Here is a 21,432-nt window from a genome sequence, read left to right on the forward strand (position 1 = left end):
CCCCTCCATCTAAAGGTGATAGAGTCAAATAGCATAGAAACAGGGTCACCATGTCTATGCTGACCAACAAACACCAAATTAAGCTCATCCCATTTACCTGTACTTGGTTCATTGCCTACTAAGCCTTGGTACTTTCATTGCTCATCCAGATGCTTCTCAAATGTTGCGAGAGTACCTGCCTCCACCTCCATCTTGGTCCCACATCCTACATTTCTACCAACCTCTGGATGAACAACATTTTCCTGAGATCTTCTCTAAACCACTTGCTCCTCACCTTAAGCCTGTGCCGTGTCATCTTGGACACATCGGTGATAGGAATAAGGTTCTCACAATCTACTGTCTGTGCCTGTCATTACTTTGTGTACCTCAATCAGATTGCCTCCAAAGCCTCTTCTGCCCAAGCGAAAACAAACTCAACCTATCCAGTCTCTCATCACTGAAATTTTCCATTCCAGGCAGCATCCTGGTGAATCTCCTTTGCACCCTGTTCAGTGCAATTACATCCTTTTGATAGTGTGGTAACTGGAACTGCACACGTTCCATCTGTGGCCTGACCAATGCTGTATAATGTTGCCACGAGAGTTTCCTGTTCCTATATTCTGTGTCCCAGTTAATGAAGGCAAGCATTGTGTATGTGCTTCCCCTTATTAGACCTCCCAAAATGCATCACCTTCCACTTTCCAGGATTAAATCCCACCTGTTTTTGCTCCACCCAATTTGCCAGCTGATTAATGTTAGAAAGTAACTTGGGACCATCGTCCTCACCATCAACAACTCTTTGATTTTTATGTCTTCTATGTTAATAATACTATTTACTAATTACTAATTATACCTTCTGCAATCCCAACCAAGTCATTAACAAATAGCAAGAGTCCCTGCACCCATTTCCTGCAGTATATTGCTGGCCATTGGCTTCCAAACACACACACACAACCCTCCACCATTACTCCCTGTCTCCTACTTGCAAGTCAGTTTTGGATCCAGTTTGCCAACTTGCCTTGGATCCCATGGACTCTTGCCTTTTGAACCCATTTTCCATATGGGTCCTTGCCAAAGGCCTTACTGAAGTCCATGTAAACCATATCAAATGCACTATCCTCATGTTTGGTCACCCTTTCAAAAAACTCACTTAATTCAGTCAGAGAAGATTTCCCTCAAACAATTAAGTGCTGACGAATCCCTGCCTTTACAAGTGTTGCTTAATCCTGTCTTTTCATTTTTTTTTCCCCCAATAAATTCCCTACCACTGACATATAAGATTGTCTGGTCTGTGTAATTACCTGGCCTATCCCTGTTGTCCTTTTTGAACAAAGGAACCACACAAGCTATCCTCCAGTTATCTTAAATGAGACACTACTCACTTTTAAATTGTGTTCCCTATCCTAGATTCTCACTAGAGGACACATCATTTTAGCAGCCACCGTGTCAAATCCCCTTATTGTCTAATTTCAGTTCTTGTACGTTTTAGTGGGATCCCCTCAAACTTGTAAACTTAACAACCTTTAGGCACAGCCTTTACATTCCTTCCCCATAAGATAACCCACTAATACCAGGAATCAGTCAACTTAACCTGTGAATTGTGTGAAATGTAGTTATGTCTCCTTTGTTCCTAAAAAAAAAAAGACACACCAAAACTGCTCACAGTACACAAGATGCTGTCACTCCAATGTTCTTATCAACTCGCACAAAACATCTTTGCTTTGGTATTCCATTCCCCTTGCAATAAACAGCAACATTCCACTTACCTTCCTAATTACTTGCGACACCTGTGTACTAACTTGGAGATTCATCCTCTTCATCTGAGTTATTGATTTTGTCTCTATTCAAATGATGTGCTGGTGTTCTATTCTACCTGCCAAGGTGGCAAGTTCACATTTTCCCCACATTATCATTTATTTGCCAAAACTCTGCCTACTCAATCCTCATGCATTTTTTTGTAACTTGTTTTCCTATCAATGCTTGCGTTAACAGCAAATTTAACAAAATAAGATGAGTTCTTTCTTCTATTAATTATAGATTACCAACCCAGAGTGACCCATTTATCCATATTCTGTCTTCTGTTGCTTAACTAATCCTTTATCCGTGCTAATTTTATAACCTTCAACACCATGAGTTCTTAACTTCCTGTAGTTGCCTTTTGATGTTGCATTTTATCAAATGCATTCTGGAAATCCAAGTGCACCACATCTGCTGGTTCCCTTTATCAATATTACTTATTACTTGCTCAAATAAATTAACCCAAATCATGGCATTCCTTTTCACAAAACTACATTGATTCCTCTTAATTGTAGTGAGGTTTTCTAAGAGCACTGCTTAATAATAAGTTGCAGCCTTTTCTCTGCCAAAAGTTAAGCTAACTGGTCTGTAGTTTCTTGCTTTGCACCTCTCTCCTCCTTTGAATAGAAATGTTACAGTCGCTCAAGTTACATTAGATTGAATAGCCAAAGAGTGACATAAAACCTTTTATTTGATTTCAAGGGGCCTTCTGAGGTATCCCAGTAATTCTGGTTGAGTGATGAGATGATCTAACAGTGTTGGGTGATTTGGAAACAGGTGACCATAGCATAATTATATTAAGTGAAGGGACAGAAAGAAACGAGCCAAGGATAATGTCTTGGTTTAATAAATGAAATTGACCAAGAGCGCAATCAATACTTAACCTGTAGGTGGACGATGTATGTCTGAGTAAGTACAAAGTGGAGAACAGCAAAACCTGAGCTTCAAAGGATTAACCTGAGAGAGACCATTAAGTGCTTAGTCTTCAGTACATTACTGAGGGAGTACTGCACTGTTTAGGGTGCAGTTCTATTAACAAAGTTGTTAAACTGAGGCCCCAGCTGCTCTCTTATTGGTAGAAATGATGTCATAGTACTGTTTAAGGAACAGGCAAGTGTCACTACGTTTAATTCACATCAAACATTTTTATCTTTTTATTACAGGACTGCATTGTCTTATAGGGATCAGCTAATTTCAGTTAAATTGTATGGTTAGGTAGATAGACCAATGTTGGCTAGTGCCTATTTTCACCTTCTCTGTTTCTATAAAGGTACACCACACTTTTCATTATAAAATAGCTTTCTGATCCTTTCAGCGAAATTGAGAGGTTAACATTTAATGGGCTAAGGCAGAAAAAAAACTGTCCTGATATCCAAAATCTTGTCACCTAACATTACTAACTATGCTCAGTCCTTGTTATCTATTGATTTGATATCCCGTGCATTTGTGTACACATGAAGTCAGCCCCAGACCCCATTCCCTTTGTGTTGTCCAGTTCTACTCATGGTGTGTCTGAGTGGATAGGAATGACAACCATGGGAACTCCATGCCCCTACCCCCGATAGATAATGAGCACTGAGTGCATCCATGAATAAGTTTCAGAACTAAATTACTAATAAGCTCTGAAAAGTTAGGTATGCTGTATTCACCTAAAGCCAGATTCACAGCTCTTATTAATTCTCAATAGATGGACAAGTTCTCTGTTTCAACTCATGGGGAAAATCAACCATTGATCCTACTGAACTCTATCTCGGGCCCTGTGTCGGAATTCACGTGTTCAGCAGTGGTAAGGAATTATATGAAAGCTTCACTCACTTTACCCATCTCATTGACAAATATTTGTAATGCAAATGGGTTGCATGCTATGCATTTTTTGACCACTTCATGAATGTAGAACAGTCTTGTCCAACAGGTGGCCTGTGGCATACTGAAGGGGTCCAATCTGGTCTGCAATCCCTGCCTCAAAGCCAGCTAAGTTCTGGTGGAAGATTTGCAAGAAAATGCTGCTCCATGCAGAGGTCACTTCTTCTCCATATTTGCTGTGATAGGTCAGTGAGGTTGAGTTAGGTTCAGTTACCTTTTCAGCAGCTAACGCAGAAGAGAAATGACTTCTGATTGAAGGGTGAGCTGTGCAAATTTCTTTGCTTTCATTCAGCTTGATGCTAGGACGAGGAAGATTTTGGCATGAACCAGGCTAAACTGCTGCAAGGGACATGATGCCTGCTAGGATGGTAAGCCAGGAATAGGTGTCAGGGTTGGATCAGAGTTGAGGTCAGAGCAGTTTATGGGACAAAACAGCCATTCACAAACTGGTGCCACCACTGCACACTGCAACCCCCTGCAGGACTGCATTCAAGGATGTCTGGGGGGTATGTGTGTCTGTACGAGATAGGCCATGACAGCGGGAGAGTGTGCATGTGTTTGTTGGGGGTGAGTCTGTATGACAGAAGTGGCGAAAAGTGAGCCAGATGAGCATGCTTTCTCACCACCACCTCCACCCATCCCAGGTATCAATCCATAAAGCAGGCTCGGAAAAGAAGAAAATTGAGCTGAATTGCAGCTTGCTTCTGATCCCCACTTTCATATGAAAAACAGAGGCCATCTCACTGTACATGCCAACAGTGGCAAGCCAGCTTAATGTTAGTTCAATTCAATTTTTAGCTCACCATTTCCCCATCTCCTCTTCTTCCTTCCCTGATGATCAGGAATTAAAGCTGCCTCTCTCCGACTCTGCTTCTTAACCAAGATGATAGAAAAATGATTATATCCGTTTGATCCACTGCTTGGCTTCATCTTCGTGACCACATTTGATAATTACTCATTGATTTAAATTATTGAATTATTAGACCATAAGACCATGAGACATAGGAGCAGAAATTAGGGCATTCGGCCCATCAAGTCTACTCCACCGTTTGGTCATGGCTGATAAGTTTCTCAACTCCATTCTCTTGCTTTCTCCCCGTAACCCTTGATCCCCTTGACATTCAAGAACCTATTTATCTCCATCTTAAATATACTCAATGACCTGGCTGCCACTGCTTTCTGAGGCAGCGAGTTCCATAGACTCATGAGGTTTCTCCTTATCTCCGTTGTTAAAGATCTTCCCTTTACTCTAAGGCTGACCTCTTGGGCCCTAGTCACTCCTGCCAATGGAAACATCTTCCCAACATCCACGCCATTCAGTATTCTGTAAGTTTCAATTAGATCCAACCCCTCAGACCCAGAGTCTTCAAGCGTTCTTCATATGTTAAGGCTTTCATTCCTGGGACCATTCTCGTGAACCTCCTCTGAACCCGCTCCAGGGCCGGTACATCTTTTCTGAGATGTGGGGCCCAAAACAGCGCACAGTCTTCCAAATTTGGCCTGACCAAAGCCTTATAGAGCCTCAACCTGCTTTTATATTTAAGTCTTCGCAAATGCTTTGGAACTTCTATGCAATTCATGATTACTACTGTGATAACTCATCTTTCTGAAGTTTGCTAAAGCCCCCTCCTGAGTAAGAGAAAATTGAGATGTTCTTGGCACCAATAAGTCTGTTGTTGAATCATTGATTCCGGTGTTCTTAAATGCTATCCTTTACAACAGTATTCTGCAACTCTTGATTTGTTTTTCCATTGTCTTTCTAGAACACAATCCAGAGATGAATGGGGTAGTATATTTGAAGAGGACCAATGAAATGAGAGAATAGACAATAAACATAAGAATACTGAGAAGGATGGAGGAGCAGAGCGATCTTGGAGTGCATATCCACAGATTCTTAAAGATTGCAGACTAAGAACCATAAAGGATTTTTCTTTAATTAGCCAAGATGTGGCAGGGAATTTATGCTAGAATTAGATGAAATGCTACTTAAACTCACTGAAGCAGAAGTACTGCTTAGTCCATTTGGAGCATTCGATTACACTAGGGATGGTACACAAGAAATTAATACAAGTGTTGTCAGAAATGAGAAGTATTTGCTCTGAGGAACTGTTTGATGTTGGAATTGTATTCTTTGGAATTCCTAAAGCTGGTGGTATTTAATTGGGAAGTATAAAATTTCAGGAGCCTAGATAGTGTAATTTCAAAATACCTGTTGTGCTTAGCCAAGGGGTCAATAATCTAGGACTTCAATTTAAAGTAATTTGCAGAAGTACAGCTGAGCAGAAACTTTACATCGAGAGTCAGGCAGGGGTCTGTAACATGCAGCAGAAATCTCTTCAGGTACTTAGTTATGCACTTGAAGTGCTGTCATTTCAGCGGATGTGAACAAAGAGCTGAAAAGTTAGATTTGTTGGATGATTCTTGCATCCAAAGCAGAAAGATTGGGCTAGTTGGCTTCCTCCTCCTGTGTGCATTTTCTACGTTTTATATCGATTTCATGCAGTAGTTGTCTGCCACGTCACCAAGCCTAGACAAATTTAAAAGCTGGCTAATATGTAATGTTAAATTAATGCTGAATAAAGAAACATTAACCTGTATGCTTGGGCTGGAAGGGCTACAAGAAGGGCTTGCGAGTAAGAACTGTCTAAATTGGGAAAAAAAAAATTTCTAATAGTTCCATTCATTTTATTACCCAGATAATACACTGTGTACCACCAGGTTATCTTTTGTGTGTGTGTGTGTGTGATTGTGTTTCTGAAAAATCACATCTTATGGACTTAATTCTGGAAACAGTTCTGATCATTTTGTACACTGTATAATCTAGTGATTTTTGTCATCCATATTTAGTTTCCAAGTAAAACTAGAGATTCAAGCAACTTGGTTGTGCCCATAGTTGGTCAGTGTTTGGCCGATACACTGAAACCTAGTTACGCAAAGAATGCCAGTCAAGCTGGAATTCATCAACCAGTTGAGGAGCTAAACATTGACGTCATTCGAAATCCTCCAGTTACCTCAGGTGAAAAGATTTTTGTCATGTTCAACTATTCACATTTTTAAAAAGGAAATGTTATGTTTCTTTTGCCAACCTGGAATAAAATAATGAGCTAAATAAATCAATAGATACAGCCTGAAGTATAAGAATAGAGCCACATAGGTTTTAGTAATTGGAAGTCGTCTTCCATGGATGAGTGCCTTGTGTGCTTTGGCACAGGGAATGAAGAAATACCAGCTTTAATCCTTGGTTCCTGCCGAGTTAGGTAATATCATTTGGTATTGGATTGGAGGCACTGATTTTGGTCTTGAGCCTGAGGGTCAGGAATGAGAAAGTGTTTGCCATGTCCAAGTCCCATTCATCCAAGCACATTGGAGGGATGATCATTTGGCTAAGTTATTGTGGAGAAACTCCTAAATGTAGGATTAGAAAATGAAGATTATAGGTACAAAAAAGAAAGAAAGTGTGTGCTCAGTACCACAGGTTGGTAGATTATAGATGTCCACTGTGAGCTCTTAATCTCAACTAAACTGCAGGCACCATACAGACTTACAGTGAGTGCACACTTCTTTAAAGTAAATCATTGCCGTGAACAAAAACAAATGTTTGAGCCAATGCCTATCCATAAAGCACAATGCAGCATAACTAATACACAGTACAGCCCTTAAAAAAAAACTTTGGGGAGTGGCATGGTGGCTCAGTGGTTAGCACTGCAGCTTCACAGTGCCAGGGACCCGAGTTCAATTCCAGCCTTGGGTGACTGTTTGTGTGGAGTTTGCACATTCTCCCCATGTCTGCGTGGGATTCCTCTGAGTGCTCCGGTTTCCTCCCACAGTCCAAAGATGTGCAGGCTTAGGTGGATTGGCTGTGCTTAAATTGCCCGTAGTGTTCAGGAGTGTGTGGGTTATAGGGGGATCGGCCTGGGTGGGATGGTCCAAGGGGTGGTGTGGACTTGGGCCAAAGGACCTGTTTCCACACTGTAGGGAATCTAATCTAAGCCATTGCAGGATTCTTTTGTGTTCTGCCAGGGATGTCTTTTCAGCTGGCAGTTGAGTTCATGCCCATCTACCTTTTTCTTTTGATGGTTTGTTGTATTCTGCTTGGGTCATATATCTGTACTTCTGGTTTTTTTGTGTATGCTTTTAAACAGGTCACTCTTGGGTGTCCCTGAAAGGACTGACATTTGTTGCATATATATCAATGCCCTAAGTTGATCTAGCCTTTCAGCTTTATTATTACAATATTTTAACTTCTTCTTCATAAATTCAACTCAAATTGTCAATCTGCTTTAGTAACAATAAAACTCTGGTTTTCTAGATTTTTAGGGCAAGCCTCTGGTCTGGTCTGTCACTACAGAGAAGCCCTGTAGATTATGGCAACTTTACCCTCTTAATCCAAAGATATTTTTAGATTTGAGAAACTTGACATGAAATGATATGGGAGAAGTCATTGGTGGTCAGAGCACATGCACTGTTGTGTAGGGTGCATGGAGTTTATGATCTTCCAAATCCCTTTCTCCATTATGATGCTCACATCATAGCTGCGTGGAGACTGAGTGCTTTCTGACAGGGAGGAAGAACAACTTGTGTAGTGTTAATCTTAGTGGAATTGGGTATTGACAAAGTTTGAGAGCAAGGTAACTATCCATCGAGTTTTGAGAAGATTTGTAGCTCAGGTTGAGGTTCTGGATGTGAGTTTGCTCGCTGAGCTGGAAGGTTAGTTTTCAGACGTTTCGTCACCATTCTAGGTAACATCATCAGTGAGCCTCCAACGAAGCGCTGCTGTTATGTCCCGCTTTCTATTTATCTGGTTAGGTTTCCTTGGGTTGGTGATGTCATTTCCTGTTCTTTTTCTGAGAGGATAGTAGATGGGCTCCAAATCAATGTGTTTGTTGATGATGGAGTTCCGGTTGGAATGCCATGCTTCTAGGAATTCTCGTGCATGTCTCTGTTTGGCTTGTCCTAGGATGGATGTGTTGTCCCAATGAAAGTGGTGTCCTTCCTCATCTGTATGTAAGGATACGAGTGATAGTGGGTCATGTCGTTTTGTGGCTAGTTGATGTTCATGTATCCTGGTGGCTAGCTTTCTGCCAGTTTGTCCAATGTAGTGTTTGTCACAGTTCTTGCAAGGTATTTTGTAGATGATGTTCGTTTTATTTGTTGTCTGTGTAGGGTCTTTTAAGTTCATTAGCTGCTGTTTTAGTGTGTTGGTGGGTTTGTGGGCTACCCTTCAAACCAGCGTCTCCAGGAAAACAACACATACGGACCAAATACTGAACTACAGGAGCAACCATCCCAACACCCCACAAACGAAGCTGCATTAGAACATTATTCCAACGAGCCACCACACACTGCAGCACCAATGAACTACGCAGAGCAGAGGAAAATCACCTATACAGCGTATTCAAAAAGAATGGGTACTCTATGAACACAGTCCGCCGATTTCTCAGCAACAAACCCAAACAAACAGACAAAACGGGCTCAGAAACCATAACATTCTCCCCTCCATCAAAGACATTTCCGAAATGGCTGCCAGACTACTCGGACCCCTTGGCATCAGGGTAGCCCACAAACCCACCAACACACTAAAACAGCAGCTAGTGAACTTAAAAGACCCTACACAGACAACAAATAAAACGAACGTCATCTACAAAATACCTTGCAAGAACTGTGACAAACACTACATTGGACAAACTGGCAGAAAGCTAGCCACCAGGATACATGAACATCAACTAGCCACAAAACGACATGACCCACTATCACTCGTATCCTTACATACAGATGAGGAAGGACACCACTTTCATTGGGACAACACATCCATCCTAGGACAAGCCAAACAGAGACATGCACGAGAATTCCTAGAAGCATGGCATTCCAACCGGAACTCCATCATCAACAAACACATTGATTTGGAGCCCATGTGTTTGTTGATGATGGAGTTCCGGTTGGAATGCCATGCTTCTAGGAATTCTCGTGCATGTCTCTGTTTGGCTTGTCCTAGGATGGATGTGTTGTCCCAATGAAAGTGGTGTCCTTCCTCATCTGTATGTAAGGATACGAGTGATAGTGGGTCATGTCGTTTTGTGGCTAGTTGATGTTCATGTATCCTGGTGGCTAGCTTTCTGCCAGTTTGTCCAATGTAGTGTTTGTCACAGTTCTTGCAAGGTATTTTGTAGATGATGTTCGTTTTATTTGTTGTCTGTGTAGGGTCTTTTAAGTTCATTAGCTGCTGTTTTAGTGTGTTGGTGGGTTTGTGGGCTACCCTTCAAACCAGCGTCTCCAGGAAAACAACACATACGGACCAAATACTGAACTACAGGAGCAACCATCCCAACACCCCACAAACGAAGCTGCATTAGAACATTATTCCAACGAGCCACCACACACTGCAGCACCAATGAACTACGCAGAGCAGAGGAAAATCACCTATACAGCGTATTCAAAAAGAATGGGTACTCTATGAACACAGTCCGCCGATTTCTCAGCAACAAACCCAAACAAACAGACAAAACGGGCTCAGAAACCATAACATTCTCCCCTCCATCAAAGACATTTCCGAAATGGCTGCCAGACTACTCGGACCCCTTGGCATCAGGGTAGCCCACAAACCCACCAACACACTAAAACAGCAGCTAGTGAACTTAAAAGACCCTACACAGACAACAAATAAAACGAACGTCATCTACAAAATACCTTGCAAGAACTGTGACAAACACTACATTGGACAAACTGGCAGAAAGCTAGCCACCAGGATACATGAACATCAACTAGCCACAAAACGACATGACCCACTATCACTCGTATCCTTACATACAGATGAGGAAGGACACCACTTTCATTGGGACAACACATCCATCCTAGGACAAGCCAAACAGAGACATGCACGAGAATTCCTAGAAGCATGGCATTCCAACCGGAACTCCATCATCAACAAACACATTGATTTGGAGCCCATCTACTATCCTCTCAGAAAAAGAACAGGAAATGACATCACCAACCCAAGGAAACCTAACCAGATAAATAGAAAGCGGGACATAACAGCAGCGCTTCGTCGGAGGCTCACTGATGATGTTACCTAGAATGGTGACAAAACGTCTGAAAACTAACCTTCCAGCTCAGCGAGCAAACTCACATCCATAACTATCCATCCTCTGGGACGGAGAAAGATTTTGAGAAAGGGAGAAATAAAACTGACTGGGCCGAGGTGCAGCTTTGTTTTGGCATTGTTGTTTCTGTATCACTGTCTACTTGCAAATGAGCCCTAAACCCTCTTGCATTTATAGACCTCAGCAGTTTGCAGTCTGTTGAGAGGCAGCACGATGGTGAATGTATTGAGCAGCTACAAAGTTCTTGCGTTGAAACAAAATTGCTGCCACTTGGTGCTCAAGAGGAAGAACTAACATGGATTGAAACAGCTGTGAGTATTAAAGTTATGAATCTAACTTCTCTTTCAAACATGAATGAAAACTATCATATTGCTGTGATCATTGATTTATGGTTTTAAAGACAAAGAATGCATTGAATTTAAATAAGCTGAAGATTCTCAACTTACCAATATAAGTGCAAATAGAGCTCTGATTTTTGAGTGTCACATTGTGTTATGAACACAGATGAACAAATTATACTAGGTCTCTACAGTTTGGGTAATTGTACATGCCATGTACTTCTGTAATTGCCAGAAGAAGGGACATTGATCAACATCTTAATAACCAGAGAAACCCATCCAACTTCAGTCGCAATGATAAGGCAAACAACTGATATGAAATGATTGCTTCGTAGAAGTGTGAAATGCAATGTGGTTCTTTTGTTGTTCATGACATGATTCCCTGTTAGGCTTTTCTGTTTGAGATCCTTGTGTCGAGTGTTTGTTGGTGTTTTGAATGTTCATAAGATGTGCCTGTAGGTGGCAGTAGAATTCCAGAGTTCATTTTACCTTGCCATTCAATCTTCTATTTTTTGTTTATTTTTCAAAGTTGCTATGAGCCATGAATAACTAAAGTTATTCGTATTTTCAGATTTTAATACACGAATAAAGAGGCAAGAATAGCTTTCTATAATTAGGGAGAGGAGAAACAAGCACTTGTTGTAACTTAGTTTTGAGGAAGCGTTACTTGACCCAAAACATTAAATCTGATTTCTTGCCACAGATGCTGCCAGACCAGCAATTCCTATTTTTGATTTTGCTGTAACTTTTTTGCCCTGTAAATCTGACTCTGACTTACACACATTCTAAAGCATGCAGAGGTTTGTAGGTCAGTTTCTCATTCCAGGTTAGTACTTTTAAGAAAATAAAACAGAAGTTGCTGGAGGAGCTCAGCAGGTCTGGCAGCATCTGTAAAGGAAAAAGCAGAATTAACATTTCAGGTTCGGTGACCCTTTTTCAGATTTGTTCATGTACTTGTTCTCGGTGAGAAATTTCAGTGGAGGGAAATGGCTTTCTTTTTCAGTTGAAGTGCCTTGTGTTAGTAGTAGGCAGTTACAGACCATATGAAGTGTGGGAACCTGCTCTCTGCCAGTTCCTCTGACTGTGTCCCAACACCGTGTTTCCTATCCAGTCTCCAAACACAGCAGACTTGTGCTGTTCGTGTTTCTTTTCCTCACATTGCACTTGTGCCATCTTTGGTGGTTAACTGTTCCCTCGTAGATTCTCCATGCTGATACCTTTTACTGATCAGAGCCAATTTAATTAACTCAATAAAGTAACTAACTAAGTAAAGATGGCTAGACAGGTGATGTATTGTAGCTGTATGATGTGGGACCTGGCTGATCCCATTGCACATGGCAATGACCACATCTGCAACGAGCGTTAGTTGCTCAAGCAACTTCAGCTCAGAGTTGCTGAGCTGGAATCTGACCTTCAAACACTGGCGCAACCGGGAGGGAGAGGAGTACTTGGCATACCTCCTGTGTTTCAGGAGGCAATCACACCTAGTAGATTAAGTGCTTCACATTTGGCCAGTGGCCAGGGACGGCAGGGGGTGAGGTGAGTAGAGGGATCCTGCATTGAGGAACAGGGGGAGCCTCGACTCTTGATCTTATCCAGTAGGTATGAGGTACTTGCTCCCTATGTGGATGAGGAAAAGGGCTGCAGGGAGGATGAGCCAACTGACCACTGCACCATGGCACAAGAGGCCATTCAAGAGGGAGGAGCAAAAAGACATGTGGTAGTTGTAGGGGATTCTGTAATCGGGAATAGATAGTATCCTTTGTAAGCAGAATCGAGAATCCCACATGGTGTGTTACCTGCCTGGTGCCATATCTCGGAGAAGCTTGAAAGGATATTGGAGAGGGAGGGAGGGAGGGAGGGAGGAGGAGGATCCAGTTGTTACAGTCCTCGCTGGAACAAACAACATAAGCAAGACTAGGAAAGAGGACCTGTTCAGGGATTATCAGGAGCTGGGAATGAAATTAAAGAGCAGGTCCTCCAAAGCTTATAATCTCCAAATTACTGCCTGAGTCACATGCAAATTGGCATAGGGACGCGAGAATAAGGGAAATAAACAAATGGCTAAAAGAGTGGTGTGGGAAAGAGGGGTTCCTTTTCTTGAGGCACTGGCATCAGTATCGGAACAGGGAGGGATCTGTAGCACTGGGACAGTCTCCATCTGAACTGAGCTGGGACCAACGCTGTTGCAAAAAGAGTAAATAGGCTGGCCAACAGGACTTTAAACTAGAAAGTAGGAGAGGTAAGCGGAAGGAGACAACTTCTGCCAGTGGGGAACAAAGCAACAGGTTAACTGCTGGAAAAATAGGGGAAAAAAAAAAGACAGGAAAGGAGAACTCTGGAAAGTTTGCAGCACAGACACAAATAGGACAAAGTTTGGAGCAGGTTAGGAATCAAACTTCAAGCACACTGGTAAAATGAGTGACAGTGAAAAGAGGGTCAGTTAATACAGGACCGAAGGTGTTTTATGTGAATGCAGGAAGTATAAGGAATAAGATATGTGAGCTTGTGGCACAGATTGAAATTAGCAGATACAATGTAGTGGGCATCAGGGAGACATGACCGCAAGGGGATCAGGATTGGGAGCAGAATGTCCAAGGATATACAGTTTATTGAAAAGATAGGTAGGTAGGCAGATGGGGTTGCCTTATTAGTAAGAAATAAAATTAAATCAATAGTAAGAAGTGAACTAGGGTCAAATGTAGAATCTGTATGGGTACAGTTGCGGAACCGCAGAGGTTTTCAAAAAAAAACATAGTTGGAGTTATGTGCAGGCCTCTAAACAGTAGTCTGGAGCTGGGACGGAAGATACACCCGGAGAGAGAGAAGGTGCGCAAGAAAGGCAGAGTTACAGTGATCATGGGGGATTTTGATATGCAGGTGGACTGGGAAAATCAGATTGGTAGTGGATTGCAAGAAAAGGAATTTGTGGCATACAGACGAGATGGCTTTTGGAAGCAGCAATTGTTTGAACTCGCCAGGGAGCAGGCATTTCTGGATTTAGTGTTGTGCAATATGGCAGACTTAATAAGGGAGCGTAAGGTGAAGGAATCCCTAGGAGGCAGTGATTGCAATATGATTGAATTTATTCGTAATTTGAGAGGGAGAAGATGGAATCTGAGGTAATGGTATTATGCTGAATAAAGGCAACTACAGAGGCATGATGGAGGAGCTGTGTAGAATTGACTGGGAGAGAGGCCTGGCAGGAAAGACAGTGGAACAGCAATGGCAGCAGTTTCTAGAAGTAATTCAGGAGACACAGCAAAAATTTTTTGTTCCTGTACTATGCTTCTTTTTCCTCACAATGAGGCAACCATGGCTGACTGGGGAAGTCAGGGATAGCAAAAGAGAAAGCATATAATGTCGCAAAGGGCAGTGGGAAACCAGAGGATTGGGAAGCTTATAAAGGGCAACAAAAAAAAGGAGGGAGAAGATTAAATATGACGGTAAGCTAACCAGTAATATAAAGGAGAGCTGTAAGATAAGATGTGTAAAGGGCAAAAGAGAGGCAAAAGTGGACATTGGACAGCTGGAAAATGAGGTAGTAGAGGGGAGCAAGGAAATGGCTGAGGAACTGAATAATTACTTTGTGTCAGTCTTTATTGTGGAAGACACAAGTAATATTCCAAAAATTCGAGAGTCAGAGCTGAATATGGTGACCACTGCCAAGGAGAAGGTGCTAGAAAAACTGAATGGCTTGAAGGTGGATAAATAAACCAGGACCAGATGGACTACACCCTAGAGTTCTTTAAGGAGGTAGACATTAGAAGAGATAGAAGAGGCGTTAGTGGTGATCTTTCGAGAATCGCTAGAGTCAGGGAAGACCCAGAGGGCTGAGAAAATCGCTAATGTGGTGCCCCTGTTTAAAAAGGGAGTAAGGCAAAAGATTGAAAATTACAGGCTGACTAGCCAAACCTCGGTCGTGGGTAAGCTTTTAGAATCCATTGTGAAGGATGAGATTTACGGATACTTGGAAGTGCATGGTAAAATAAGGCAAAGTCAGCATGGCTTTATCGAGGGGAGGTCATACCTGACAAATATGTTAGAATTCTTGTGAGGAAGTAACAAGCAGGTTAGAGCAAGGAGAGCCAGTGGATGTTTTGTACCTGGACTTCAAGAAAGTCTTTGACAAGGTGCTACAAAGAAGGCTGCTGAGGAAGATAAGGGCCCATGTTGTGAAAGGCAAGTTACTAGACTGGGTAGAAGATGGACTGTTCAGTAGAAAGCAGAGAGTGGGGATAAAACAGTCTTTCTCAAGATGGCAGCCAGTGACAAGTGGTGTTCCACAAGGGTTAGTGTTGGGACCAGAACTTTTCATTTTGTACTTAATGATCTAGATCAAAGAATTGAGAGCATTCTCGCTATGTTTGCAGACAATACAACTATAGGAAGAGGGACAGGCAATATTGAGGAGGTGGGAAGGCTGCAGAAGTATTTGGACAGGTTAGGAGAGTGGGCAAAGAAGTGGCAGATGGAGTACAACATGGGAAAGTGTGAAGTCATGCACTTTGGTAAGAAGAATACAAGCGTGGACTATTTTCTGAATAGGGAGAAAATTCAGAAGTCTGAAGTACAGAGAGACATGGGAATTCTGGCCCAGGATTCTCAAGGTAAACTTGCAGGTTGAGCCAGTAGTTAGGAAGTCAAATGCAACTTTGGCAATTATTTTGTGAGGACTTGAATATAAATGCAGCAACTTCTGAGACTCTCTAAGGCTCTGCTCAGGCCACATTTGGAGTATTGAGAGCTGTTTTGGGATCCCATATCTGAGAAAGGATGTACCAGCCCTGGACCAGGTTCAGAGGATGTTCACAAGAACGATCCCAGGAATGAAAGGCTTAACATATGAGGAACATTTGAGGACTCGAGGTCTATACTTGGAGTTTAGCAGGATAAGGGGAGATCTAATTGAAACTTACAGAATAGTGAATGGCCTGGACAGATTGGATATTGGGAAGATATTTCCATTGGTAGGAAAGACCAGGACCCGAGGGCACAGCCTTAGAGTAAAGGGAAGACCTTTTAGATTGGAGATAAGAAGAAATTTATTTCGCCAGACAGTGGTGAATCTATTTAAGTAACTGCCATAGAAGGCTGTGGAGGCCAGGTCATTGAGTATATTTAAGACGGAGATAAATAGGTTCCTGATTGTCAAGGGGATCAAGGATTTCGGGGAGAAAGCAGGACAATGGAGTTGAGAAATTTATCAGCCAGGATTGAATGTCAGAACAGAACTTGATGGTCTGAATGGCCTAATTTCTACTCCCATGTCCTATGGTCTTAACTTGCAAACCTGCCAATATGCTATTCCCATGCAATATAATTTGTTGTTCCCTTTGAGATTTGGCATTCTTGTGATTCTGTCCTGATCAATGCAGGTTAAAAAGCTTTTGACAGTACACTCCTTTTCTCAGCAATGCTTGATTTCTGTTTTGCACAGACCTGCATTGTGTGCTTAAATTCATGAGGCAATGAGTGGATTGATTACTTCAATGCGTCAGAGTGAGTCAATCAGTAGGGGGAAAGCATATTTGCTCTGTTGGTTTGAGCCAAGTTCTGTTGATTTTTTTTTTTCACCCAAGCATCTAAAAAACAAAGATATTTAAGGAGTAATAATGATGTAAGTGTTTTTGAGAAATAACATCCAGCGTTCATCTCAAAATAACCAAGATATAAACATTAACACAAATGCAAGGTAACACCCAGAATTATATTCTGAATTAATGTATTTTAGAGAAAATTGTATATATCTCATTGACCGGAGGTATTACCTGGCTTCTAACAAATAAAATTCTGAAGTATATACTTTCAAAAAAAAAAGTACATTTATACATTATTGAAGGTATATCAGCAATGGTCTGGAGTTTCACGTAAATGTTCTAATTAATCTTTGACTTGTAATGTAGAAAAGAAGCTCTCCATTGACTATCGCCACAATTGGATTAACTGAGTGTCCACTGATGCTTGCGTGACGTTACTATGCATAAGTTAGTTGCCACATTGCCTACATAACAACGGTAGCTACACGTGGAAGTAATTCATTGGCCATTGTACATTTAGGGGTGTCCTGAGGGTATGAAAGACACTGAATATAAACTACCTTAAATGCCTTGTTAGTGAAAATTTCCTCTTTTATATGAAGCATCTCGCTATGATTCACTAATATGTTCCGACTGCAAATGATCATGTCTCTCCCTTCAGGGAAAGCACACCAGCACCAGTCAAAAGATACAATCCAGCGTGTCCTCTCTTTCTTTGGCATCATGGAACCAACCAGACACCAGCACACATGATTTGTTTGATGATCAGCCCACAGATGTGAGTCAGTTCTACTGATGCCACTAATGATGTTTTATGCAAGAAGTTACATTATGTGAATTGATTCACTCTTGTGATTTTCTCACTGTAGGGATTCTATGATACAGTTCTTTAACGTTTACAACTTTTCAAAGGCAACTACATACTAGCATGCTTTTTAAAGTGTCATGTGTAATAATTTATATAAGAACACTGCAATAAAAATGAATATTTTCTGTTACTGAAATCAGCCTTTGCTTAAATTGGGTAAGGGAAGATTTTTGAGAGTTAGAGTCATAGAACTGTACAGCACAAAAACAGTCGAACTTATCCACGCCAACCAGATATCCTAAATTGATCTAGTCCCAGGTGTCGGCATTTAGCTCACCCCTCTAAACCCTTTCTATTTGTATACCTATACCTTACATTTATTTGAACTAAATTCCATCTGCAGCTTCTTGGCCCATCAGCCCATCTGATCAAGTTCCTGCTGTACTTTGGGATAACCTTCACTGTCTACTACATTACCAATTTTGGTGTCATCTGCAAACTTACTATTGCTTCCATACTGTATTCACATTTATACAAATCACAAAAGAACAGTGGACTTGGCTCCAATCCTTGTGGCACACTGCTGATCGTAGGCCTCCATTCCGGCATCACCAGCCCATGTCTCCTACCTTCAAGCCAATTTTGTATCCAAAACAATGTGGACATGATTGGGGAATTTCTGTGCCTTTTAGTGAATTGCTCTGGCCATTGTAACTCCCTAAACCACATACATGTTCTTTTTATCAACTTAAATGATACATGCTGCTTTGGAGTAAATTCACAGGGACTCCAGATTGAATCAGTTGGACAATTGGATCAGTTGGTATCAGGCCTGGTTCTGTGACTCCTCTCTCTGCCCTTTTGCTGTTGGTTGAACATGAATCTTGGAAGACTTGGCTTCCTTCAGTTAAACAGTTGCAGGGCTGAAGCCAGTCTCTGCCTCCTTGTCACTGATTCTGTCTCACTTCTTGGAGGTTGGCTCAGGATGAATTCGAATTCTTCACAGCTCAGGCATCCTATTCAACCCAAGTTGAGCTTTGGACTCGATTATTGCGTTTGTCACAAAGATCTCTACCTTTTGGACTGTCTCCCATCTCTGTCCCTGCCTCAGCTCATCTGCTGCTGAAACCATCATCTGTGCTGTCAACATGATCAGACCATTTTAATACTCTCTTGACTGACCACCTATTGTCTGACCTTCAGCAGCTTGTGCTCATTTCACATTGTGCTGTCTGTATCATATTCTCTATCTGTTTTTGGTCAAGATTCATCCCATTCCTCACAGATAATATTTAAACTTTCTGTCCCTTGAGCTCTCCAGTTGAAAGTTCAAATCCACTTGCCTGTCCTTTTTTTTTAATTTCATGCAACACTACAATCCTCCTGACCCCAGTCCTCCCAGACTTTCTTTACCCCTGATTCTGGCTTCTTGTACATTCTACCTCTATTTGGCCCACTGAAACTTTCTCTTCATCTCCCTATGCTGCATGCTCTGGAATTCCCTGCCTCCGACTTTTGCTCACTACTATCTATACTGCTATTTTGATGTAGAGGTGCTGGTGTTGAACTTGGGTGGACAAAGTCAGAAGTCACATGCCACCAAGTTATAACCTCTCCCCCATCTCTATTCTCTTTTTCTTTTTCTCTTTCTCTTTCTCCACTCAGAGTAGTAAAAGTATGGAACGCTTTGCTTGCAGTGGCAGTAGATTTGCCAACTTTAAGTACATTTTAAGTCGTCATTGGACAAGCGTATGGACATAGATGGAATTGTGTAGATTAGATGGGCTTCAGATTGGTATGACAGGTCGGCACAACATCGAGGGCCGAAGGGCCTGTACTGTGCTGTAACGTTCTATGTTCTCCTCCTCCTCCTCCTCCTCCTCCTCCTCCTCCTCCTCCTCCTCCTCCTCTTCTCCTCCTCCTCTTCTCTATCCTTTTTTTGGTTTTATTGGTTCTTTCTTTCTGTTTAGTATATCTCGCGCTCTCTCTCTCTCTCTCTCTCTCTCTCTCTCTCTCTCTCTCTCTCTCTCTCTCTCTCTCTCTCTCTCTCTCTCTCTCTCTCTCTCTCTCTCTCTCTCTCTCTCTCTCTCTCTCTCTCTCTCTCTCTCCCTCCCTCCCTCCCTCCCTCCCTCCCTCTCTATTAAAATTAGTGCATTATACAATGTTCCACATATTTTCTACTCGCTGCATTCAAACTTACATTTCCTGTTGCTTCAGGTATGCACCAATCCTCAAGTCACAAGTGATCTTTGATACTTAGGTGTGACCAGCCATCCAGAGATTTCTAAGGGCAGCTCTTGAGTTGACCCATTCTTTGACGTTGAGTCTTCATGGAATGGAGCAAGTTGCTCTGACAGCCTGGCCAAGATTGGTATGCTGTGCTATGAAGGAATCATTGACAGGAATCTGCATCTTAACATTTGTGATACAGTATACTGGAGCAACTGGCTTCGTGCCTGTAGATCACCATTTACTTTTAATGGTAATTGATAAATTGGCCTGACTGTCCTTGACTCTCATCTAAGATATATCATAGACTCTGCTTATATAATTGAAGCATACACTGTGATGTTAAAGTGACAGATATTTCTGTGTCATTGCTAAAAACCTCAATTGTCACTATATTTTATACTAAGTAACCTGTTTCTCTTTTTTAAAAAATTATTCACAGGATGTAGGTGTCACTGGCTGGGCCAGCATTGCCCATCCCTAATTGCCGAGACAGCAGTTAATAGTCAATTACATTGCTGTATCTGGAGTAACTTGTGGACCCTTCTGCATAAAGGCAGCAGATTTCCTTCCGAAAGGACATTTGGTGAACTTGTTTATTTTCCTCACAATTGACAATGATTTCAAGGTCATCATTATATGCTTAATTCCAGATTTTAATTGAGTTCAAATCCCACCATTTGCTGTGGTGAGATTCAAACCTGGATCTCCACAATATTACCTGGATTAATAGTCTAGCTATGATACCACTTGACCATCACCACCTCCATTGCACTGCTGTGAACTGTGGGAAGACATGTTTTGGTCATTCAACTTGAAATACAAAGTACATTTTAGAATCTGAAATAATTTTTTTTTGTTTTGTTGTAGTCTTTAAAATTGAAAGAAAGTCTTAGGTAGATATTCTTCTACCATTAGCAACTGTGCCTTCAACCACTTAAGACTTGCAATCTGAAATTTGTGCTATGAAGATTGTGCACCTCTTTTTCTTCTTAAAATCCACCTTAAAGCTCACTTCTAAACAAGTTTTATTGACCACTCTGATCACACCTCTTTTGTTTTGTCATTTTTTTAAATTGATGTTCATGCCTCTGTGAAACACTCTGGGAATTTGTTTCCTCTATAAAAGGTGCAGTGTACGTGGAAGTCGCAGTAATGATCTAGCACGCTTGCTCCTGATTTAAACCACTTCTCCAACTTAAAATTTGCGTTTTGCTCTCTGCAGGGGAAGCATGCAGATGCAGAAAAACCTACAGTGACATCTTTTATCCAGGCTACCGACAGCAGTCAGAATGTCCCAAGAAATGTATCCTCTCTTAGCTTAGCATCGTGGAGCCAGCCATTGATTGATGCCTCTGTTGGTGATTTGTTTGATGATTCACAGAATGAGGTGAGGCAAAGTGGCCAGTTTAACTGATGACTGTTTACGTGAGACACCATGGTCTGTTAACCTGGGCTGAATGATTCAGGCCTGTGTAGTTCCTTCATGCATTTATAATTATTTTTACCCCCGAGTGTGACCACATTTCATTATAATGCAGACAGTAAAATTGTGTCTAAAATCCAGAATACCCAAGGGAAGTGACAATAAAATTACCTTCATAACCGTTAGAAAATAGAAATATTTTGGTTACGGTCAAGCAATCTCTTGATTATAAAATGCTCACCTTTGTTTCAAATCTCTCCACAGCCTTGTGCAACCATATCCATTTAATATTCCTGTAGCCTCACAACTCTTCTGAGATACCTGTGCCCCTGTATTCTGGCCTACTGTGCATTCC

At 41.6% G+C, this 21,432-nt stretch overlaps 1 protein-coding gene across 7 annotated transcripts in view; it reads left to right on the forward strand.

The window, feature by feature from the left end:
- The window catches only part of wrn (WRN RecQ like helicase), a 110,938-nt gene that overhangs the window by 77,309 nt on the left and 12,197 nt on the right, over window positions 1–21,432 (forward strand). For 6 of the 7 annotated variants that reach the window (XM_048560679.2, XM_048560851.2, XM_048560764.2 and 3 more), the window contains 5 exons: window positions 3,464–3,562; window positions 6,487–6,655; window positions 10,914–11,047; window positions 17,276–17,392; window positions 20,877–21,041. In XM_048560679.2, coding sequence (XP_048416636.1) covers window positions 3,464–3,562; window positions 6,487–6,655; window positions 10,914–11,047; window positions 17,276–17,392; window positions 20,877–21,041 — 684 coding nt within the window. The remainder of the gene's footprint in view (window positions 1–3,463; window positions 3,563–6,486; window positions 6,656–10,913; window positions 11,048–17,275; window positions 17,393–20,876; window positions 21,042–21,432) is intronic. The other variant, XM_048561009.2, reaches the window with a different exon arrangement.

This window comes from Stegostoma tigrinum, chromosome 1 (genome assembly GCF_030684315.1).
Source record: "Stegostoma tigrinum isolate sSteTig4 chromosome 1, sSteTig4.hap1, whole genome shotgun sequence".
Taxonomy (NCBI): domain Eukaryota; kingdom Metazoa; phylum Chordata; class Chondrichthyes; order Orectolobiformes; family Stegostomatidae; genus Stegostoma; species Stegostoma tigrinum.